Genomic DNA, 9,106 nt, shown 5'->3' with positions numbered 1-9,106 from the left:
TTTTGTTGGTAAAAACTCACTTTTTAATAAAGTCCTGGACCTCAGGGCTGACATCCGTAGGTACGGGATAGCTGCACCTAACAATACGTTTTGTAATCTCTTGTTGTGTATTCTTCTCGCCTTCAACTGTGAACGGAGAGGCTCCCGTGAGAAGCTCGTAGGTTAGCACCCCGACTGACCACCAGTCCACAGCCTGCGAACAATTAAAGGCAACATTTAGTAAGATAATCATAACAGATATCATCGCAAGACTAGAATATGTAACTGACTATTCTTGTAAGGCTCCGTGTACATCAAAATGGACACAATATAATATGAAGTGAATCGGACTAAGTCTCAATTTATATTGCGGCGGAACAGAATGGAAGCAAATTTTTGTAACGGTATTGTACAGACGCCACCACATAAAGCTACATATTGACGTATCTTGTTCTGTTGTAATGGAGGCGATTTTCGAACAAAAATGTGTAGTCTGATGTGCTGTTGTTGTTCATGGTCAGTTGTGTAACGTACAAACCAGATACGAGTCAAAATCCGCAGAATGTGGGAGCTATCTCGAGCATGCGCGAGAATTCCGCGGAAGAGTTTGGATATTTCATTCCTATGATCACGTAATTTACGTAAACGCCTACAGTACAGACAGCAGCACATCAAGCCACATATTGACGGCGTTTGTTCCGTTGAACTGGACGCGATGTTCAGTCAACAGCACATCATTGCTGTTGCACATGTAAACCTATCACTATGTATTTGTCATAAAAATTGTATAAATAGTAATAAGATTTGTAAATATACTCAGTGATTCACTACCATACGATTTTAACTCATCAAAGTCATCATCCTGCTTAGTACTACCCGCTACTTCTATCACTGTGGCCAAGACACCTTTAGCCATCAGTAGATCGGTCTTGTGAGTCTGCTTGACCGGCAGTGAGAATACCTTTCCAGTACACATTGCACGACGTGTACTTCCTTACCTCCTTCCGTTTGTCACCTTAGGTTTCATTCACACATTCCCGTTCATATCTTGCGTATATATTTCTCCGTCTATATATTTATGGTTAGGTTAGGCTACACACCGCTAGGTTGTAGGGCTACACTATTAGATAAATTCATTGGAACGACTCTTGAAGTCTCACCGTTAGGGTTAATAGGGTAGTTTATATTTTTATCTAAACTTTACCATAATTTCATGCACAGCAGGCGGTTGGTATTTGCTGCATACAACACCACACACTACATTGTGAGACAAGCACTACCACCACATTAATACCTAATCGCACGCTGTTCAGTTGCCAACGCATTTTAACAGTAGTAAAGGTCTTTGTGAAAAATCAGACGAGTTCAACTAGACCAAACTTCCAAAATAATATTATAAATGGGAAAGTAACTTCGTTACGTCTTCACGCTCAGACCACTGACCCAATTTTGATGAATTTTGGTATAGAAGTAGATGGGACCTAGGACTTTCCTTTTTGTTGCAAAAATAAATCTTAAATAGGGTGAAATAGAGGATGAAAGTTTATATGGACAGCCAATAAAACTATGAAAATTTGCGTAGTATGCAACTCGATGTTCTTCTTATATAGTCGGTGCCCTCACTTAAGTATCCACTACTTGTACTAAATGTTATACAATTAGTGAATGCGTAAGTGAGGCACCGACTGTACGTATCTACGGAGACGAGTGCGGGCGGCACCAGCTCGTGTTTTATAGATCCTTTCTGGAAACAGGTTGTGAATAACAGTAACAAAATAAATGTGGATTCACTATGCCCGGTTAAACATTGTATATATAAACAAAAAGTAACCTTTGTCTATGTACTTAGACAGTACATACTGATCTCAGTTTCAATAACCATAAAAATCATAATTTAAGTTGTAGGTAAATAAAAGCGCAGCTTGCAATATTAGTAACTTGTTTTTTCTTTTGTTACAGACTATATTATACTGCGTAAAACAGCATGAAAGTAGATTTGGCTGGTAACCAAACCCGGAACTCTATTTGGCAATGCTAACTGTCGGCCATTAATTTCGTAACATAGCACTGGAATTTAAATAAGTTAAAATGTATTGTTTTCAAGCGTGCAGCTATTGAAAGATCATGTGTACACGTTTCTTACTACCTCATGACTAAATTACTACTTGTAACGAATAAGAGTTTACGTGTAACATCTTTAGTCTATAATTTTGGTAGCTGTAGAGCTCCTTGTGACAGAGTTCGTCCAGGGTAGTACTGCCACTTTACCTATTTCTGCCGTCAAATAGTAATGTCAGCATTAATGTTTTCCGGTTTTGAAGGGTAAGGGTGCTGGTGATATTACAGGCCCATGGGACTTGTCAACTTATGTCTCAGGGTGACTAAGATACCAGTACCAGTGGAAAAATGGCACAATTGAATTATGTATGTCAACACATTTGTAACATAACAAATGTTTACGTTTGAAGAAAAATTAGCGGTAATTTTAAATGTACATATTATTGTAAAAATACACTAAGTTATATGGTCACGTCATACATTTAAAATAAAATTAACAAAATCAATATCTATTTCTTGTAAAATTACAAGAAGTACAACTGCGTCAATACTAAATAAGCGAATGTTGGATATAAAGCTAAAAGGGCACAACTGACATCAATAAACAGATTTTTTACTACAAAAAGTCACATTTCACATTTATTATATTATGTTGAAAACACTAATATCAACGGATATTACTTAATAATGAATTGAACTTTGCCCTTATTATGTAGTTCAAAAAAGGCACAACTTAAATACAGTCGTGCCCTTTAGTTCTATTCCTGAGACAAGATTTAAAAATCACATTTAAATTAGTTACGCCCTTTATATGCAGTAAGATTTTTTTCTACAAGTTAAAAGAGAAAATTAAAAGTAAGAGTCCGTATAAAACATGTGACATGTATATATATCAAATAATATGAAACGTGTATTTTAACTGACGATGTTGAAGTTATAAAAAAAAACTATTCTTTTTATCAGAAAAACCTAACAAATATTTAAAGACAGTTATCTCCGAATTTAGAATTCGCTACTTGTGCCTTTCTATCGAAGGCAGTATGTATATACCATATCTCATAGGTTTAATTATGTATTATTAATATTAAATACATTATTACCATTCATTGTTCTCTTTAATAAAACTAAAAGTAAGTAATTCTGACAGATAACACAGTTATATTAGTCGGCCGCAATCACGTGTGTAAACGCTCGACATTAAAATAACATAAAGTGTGCGAATATTACAAGCAAAATGTGGTCACGTGGCGAACTCGTGGTCAACAAATGTTATGGCGAAACTTCCGCTAGTTTAACGTTAGTGAAAACGTATTAATTTTGAAAAGGAACGTGTGGTATAGAGTTTCTTTTGAAATAGAATTATTTTAACGTAAAAATAAACAAAGGGATGACCTTTCAAAAATAGAACGATGATTATGTAAAAGCAGGCGTTTTAGTAGCAATAGAGCTCCTAAGAGTTCGTCTAGAGACGTACTGCCAACTTACCTATTTCTGCGTTTCAGCTTTGAAATGTAAACGTGCTGGTGAAATTATAGGCACTCAGGACTACGGACGCAGTGAGTCCCTCAGATCTTTGCTATTAAAAGCCCTGAGCGGCACGGCAACTGTTATGGACAGACATGTCGCTTATCATCAGGCGTAATACCTGTTCGTCCCGTCATTTTGTTTCATAAAGAAAAAAATAGGCCTGAATGAAGAGACTGATTCAAGTGGAAGATACGATAGAGCTTGCCAAGAGCGTAGCAAGTGGAGTACATGGTATCTGACTACCCCAGTGGGAGACATAAGTACGTATATTTAACGTAAACCGGAAAATAAAACAGACTGTGGGACGTCCCGCTAGTGGTCACGGCTGAGATTAAAGCTGGATGCGTTTTGGAGGTACAGCAATCGCACAAAATTACGACTCACACTGCCGTGTTCGCCAACAATTATTGCCGGATTTAAAATTTTACCAGGACCTTCCTTCCTTATCCTTCAAAATCGATAATGTGACATTACTGCTGGCAGCGGAAATAGGTAAGGTAGCAGTAGTTCCCTAGACGAACTCTTTCACAAGGAGATCTATTGCTACTAAAATATTTATTTCACAATATAATCATGCAACATGCAAATGGCGGACGTAATGCCATAAGGGGTCCTCTAACAGTCAACCATCAAGCCAAACAGAGCATAAATAATCATACAACACCGTCGAAAACACCTTCCTAACCTCAAGAGCTTTTTCATATTTTATTTACCCCAGTAAACCCGGATAACGATGTTTCGTCGAATATATTATATATGTATTTACGAAATAGCGTTATACCGAATTTGCGGTCTGATGGAAGACGTGTGGACGGCGTCTTAAATTGACTCTAACACCGAAATGCTACAAAACTGAAAACATTCTGCTTTAAATAAGTAACAAAACGATGGCATCGATTGAAAGTATAAAAACATTAGTTTTGCCTCCATTACTATATACGATAACATTTTTCATACTTCAAAGGTAATAAAAATTAAATATACGACTACTACGGTATAGTATTTGTACTTATGTATGTATGCAAACGTACCTACAGTCAGTATAACAAATTGACCACGTTAACTGTGTTATGAGTCGTGGCGCTCGCGTCTACGCAGTTGGATACTTTTGAACGTGACACGAGTTAGTTCCTTTTATTTCCACATTACACATAAGTTTGCCGATTTGTACTTTAGTACACGTGGAAACGAAACAATGACTGAAAACGATTTCAATTTTCTATTAAGAGACGAATTACCGATCGTCTCCGATGCTTACCGAACGATTCCGAATATAGTTGGCTGACTATAGACTGCATTGCACACATAGATATATGAATATTTTTTTATGTATACATATAATGCAATGATTAGTCGCTTTATTTTCTCAAACTCTTTAAGACAAATTTACTGAAATGCGAAAAATGGATTATATATACAAATTTTTGACATCACATTTTTTTCATATTCCACACCTATTCTTAAAGTAATGTCAATCCAAATTAACACCCTTGATAAGAAGTTGAAAATAAATAGAAAATTTTGCCATCTCCTCAATAATCACTCAGTCTAAGATACGAGTTTGAGAAAGTAAGACATCTAATTTTTGTAGTATAATAATGCTATGCCTAAATGTATAGCGGACGGTTATGGCTGACCAGGTCTAGTCAAGGGCCCGAAACGTTGGTTTAAAAAAAAAGGTTAAGATCCGAAAAAGGTTTTATTTTGAATGTGTAATAATTGAAAAAACTTAATTATCCGTTGGCACGTATTCAAATTATCATTTTAAATGTGCAAAAGCAGCAGGCAAAAAAATATAAACGGTCATCTTTTTTAATGATTAATCCTTTTTCTCTGAAATTAAATCAATTTATTTTAAATCAGTATATGAGCTAATGTTTGATTTGTACAAATTAACTTTGATAGTTTCATATTGAGCCTTAAAACTACGACAAATGAGAATTAAAAACCTGAAACTGAAACTGAAGAGCAAATTCGCTTCTGCTTTTCCATATAACCTAACCTATTGAATGGAGGGCGCAACCGAAATTTGACCCATCGAGAATATAACTAGAAAATAGAGACGAAATGTCATTTAATTTGTTTCAAAACCATTCTGCCAAATCATTACGGTGACAACTGCGCTCCGATTGGCCAGCCCGAATTCGAAACAATTAACGGGTGTCGTCAATTGATTCACTTTAAATCGACCAGTTTAACCTGAGCTTTGCTATAATGGACGAAAATTGTAAAATTACATATTTAATATTTAATTACCGATGAAATTTGATTCTGTTTGTTTTGTAATGTTTTGCTGTTTTTCGCCACACTATCGAATGGAATAGCACGCCATTGTTAGAGATATTATACTTATTACAATAAATACAGAATATTTTTGGAATATACCGAGACGTACACACAGGGCAGTTGTTGGCGCTGTACTATTTCAGTTTTCTAATTTGTGATCTCAGCACAAACGAGAGTTGATATTTAAAGGTGATGTAAGACCCATTTATCTGATGAGTTGCCAGAACCAGAGGACCTCGCGAATTTTGTCTATGTGCATGATTTTCGGATCTTTGTATTTGGTTTATCATCGACTTTTTAGCCGTTGCATCATCTATGAGAACTCTATGAAAGTATTTAGTGACCCAGTTAGGTAACTGTACAGCTATCAGCCCTGGCTAGAGATGTCGCTATTAACTGTATTTAAATTTGTATTGAATTGTGTGAAAAGTCACTTATTTTTTGAGAAATTACTCCATTCCTTTTGTTATAATTACTCATACAAAGATCGCTTATAAAAAATTCTCTCGAACCTGACATTTTTACATTCAAATAAAAAAAAATCAGGTATCAATATCTCGAAAGTTACCAAACTACAAATGCGTTAGTTATGACATGGATAGTAGAATATCAGCCGCCATGGTTTCACTGCGCGAATGTCCGCGCAACTCTCGCGAGAACTTGGACGATTTATCAGCATTTCTTGGCAAAACTCTGTGTGTGATGTTTTCTCCGTACTGTTCATACAATGTAAGTGATAAGCACGTGCTGTCTGTAAACAAAATGCAGTCGGTTTTGATCTTTGGCACATCCAGTCTTTTTGAATCACGTGTTGATAAGATTATCGATCGTCAGGCCATGCTGCTGCAACAGCTCGTTCTATGATCAATCAAATAAATAAATTAGATGAGTGGATATATATGTATAACTATTTGGTACAATGAACTAATTACAAAATTTTAGAATATATCACGGAGAGTGTGCGAGGGCATTCAACGAATAAATTCCGCCTTCGCCTTTCCATCATCGGGGGACCAGGCGAAGGCTGGAGTTCCACCCCTACATTGTGGATATTTCAAGAATTCGCACGAAGCGTTACGCTTCTACATTTATATGGCGAACGGCTATGGAGTGGAATTTCCTGCCTGCAGACTTGTTCCCGGAACGCTATAACTTGAACCTTTTCAAGGCGAAAGTGAATAGGTATTATTTAGGTGTGCTTGCTCCACAGCAGACTTCATCGTCACTTTCCATCAGGTGAGATGGAAGTCAAATGCCCACTTATTTTTTTATAAAAAAAAATAAATAAATAATCTTTTTCTTTATGATATCAAACGGGACGAACAAGTCGTGTATCTGGTGATAAGCGACACGCCTGTGACGATGCTACGTCTTTCATCGTCATTCCACCTTTTTCTTCGTCATTTTTACTTTGCTTCGTTCCGTCGTCACTCCATACAAAATTCTCGAGGCGAGCAGACGTGCTATCTCTCATCATGTATCACTCTGTACAAAATTCCCAAACCGACAAGACGTGCTTTTCTCTGGTAAATTTATATTTTATTAAATGTCAAACACTTTTTACAAAGTTAGTTTGTGCGTGAACATGCATACGATATCGCTTCCTTATTTGTTTGTATTTGGTAGCTGCTTGCCCTCTCTCACTAATATTATGATGAACACAAACGAAATTTTTATCCATAGCATAAATAAACTTCATGTCAATAGTGCAACATACAAAATAGATAATAGACAAAACATTTGTTCAGGGAAGTACTGTTACCTCACCTTTTTCTACCGCCCAGTAACGTGGGCATTACTGCGTTCCGGTTTTGTAAGGCAAAGGTGAAATTACAGGCACATGGGACTTGTCATCTCAAGTCTCGGGGACGGGCGCTGTGGCAGTGCCCTTAAGATCTTTAAGATTTAAAGCTCTGAGTAGCAACTGCAACTGTTATGGATAGGCGTGTCGCTTACCATCAGGCGCACGACTTGTTCGTCCAACCACTTGTATCATTAAAAAAACATACACCACACACATTTTTGTGGAACTGTTCAAAATGTCGAAGCCACTGCAAATAGTTAAGAAATGACAATACTCTACAAGGATATAGTCAGGCCTCTCAAGGCTGCACTACAACCTACAGGGCATGCTTAGGCGGTGCCAGAGCTGCGTGACACGCCTATCGATAACAGTAGCAGCTATATATTCCGTCAATTAATGTCATAAAAAAAATAAAAATGAACATAAATAGCATAAAGTACTTTTTCATCTCATCTCTGAAATATTTTAAGTTTCACAGCGTGAGTAATCTTTTACACTACCTTATTGAACAGGAAATTGATAAACCACGAACGAGCTTAGATGTTAGTTCCTAGATCATGTCTACAAAATGGCATTGAGTTTTATTACTTACTAGCCAAAATAGAATTGAATTTCGTTAGTGTAGAGCCGATATCGTCTCAAGTAGGGAAGGAACACCCGTACACATCAAGGAAAGTGATAAACCACTATTTCAAAGATGAATTTTCTGCTTTTTGTTATAATACCAAGGACGGGACGAACAAGTGGTGCGTCTGGCGACAAGCGATACTCACACTGCGCCTGTCACCCTGATACATAAGTTGACAAGTCCCATGTGCCTGTAATTTCACCAGCATTCTTATGTTTCATATTACCGCTTGACGGCAGGACCCAAATAGAAACGTGCATTTTTTTTATAAGTAAATGGGCTTGTTCTTAACCACTACCAAAGCCTGTAACAAAGATACTTGAGTGAGAGCGACATAAAGCTCGAGATACTGCTATGCTAGCATAGAAATCTCGTGCCCAATCGTGCTAGCCCTACAGGAGATACCTTAAAGATACTCGGTATGTATGGGCTAGGAAACATAGACGGTACTGGGAATAGAGCGCATAATAAAAGGTAACGAAAAGCGTTTAGTATGCCTGAAGGGAATATCGACCAGGGCTCCGTCACTCGCTCAAGGTTATAAGTACCTACAGCTGAGTGCGCCGACGTCGGCGCAAGCTTTCATACAAATCTTTCATTTATAAGCGTTCGGTTTCGCACGACTGCACACGGAGGGCAACGTTATTTTCACCTCTCTGAGCGCGTGCTAAGATTCCTTTTACCTCGTAGTATCATTTGGTAGGCTATTATAGCGGAGGAATTTCGATTTCGTATGAGAGTGATGTATCTGTTACGTAGTAACTATTGAGTAATCTGTGGTAGGGATGATATACCGCCATATGTCTGGATGTTCGATGGTAAAA

At 37.2% G+C, this 9,106-nt stretch overlaps 1 protein-coding gene across 1 annotated transcript in view; it reads right to left on the bottom strand.

Annotated features, from left to right (window-relative positions):
- Positions 1-9,106, bottom strand: part of LOC113233679 (ribosomal protein S6 kinase alpha-4-like) — a 175,878-nt gene that overhangs the window by 10,162 nt on the left and 156,610 nt on the right. The window contains exon 7 of the mRNA XM_026468854.1: positions 21-193. Within this exon, the coding sequence (XP_026324639.1) occupies positions 21-193 (173 nt within the window). The remainder of the gene's footprint in view (positions 1-20; positions 194-9,106) is intronic.

This window comes from Hyposmocoma kahamanoa, unplaced genomic scaffold, assembly GCF_003589595.1.
Source record: "Hyposmocoma kahamanoa isolate Upper Pololo Valley unplaced genomic scaffold, ASM358959v1 79, whole genome shotgun sequence".
Taxonomy (NCBI): Eukaryota; Metazoa; Arthropoda; class Insecta; order Lepidoptera; family Cosmopterigidae; genus Hyposmocoma; species Hyposmocoma kahamanoa.
The sequence above is the reverse complement of the archived record's forward strand: the minus strand, read 5'-3'. Positions and strand labels throughout refer to the sequence as shown.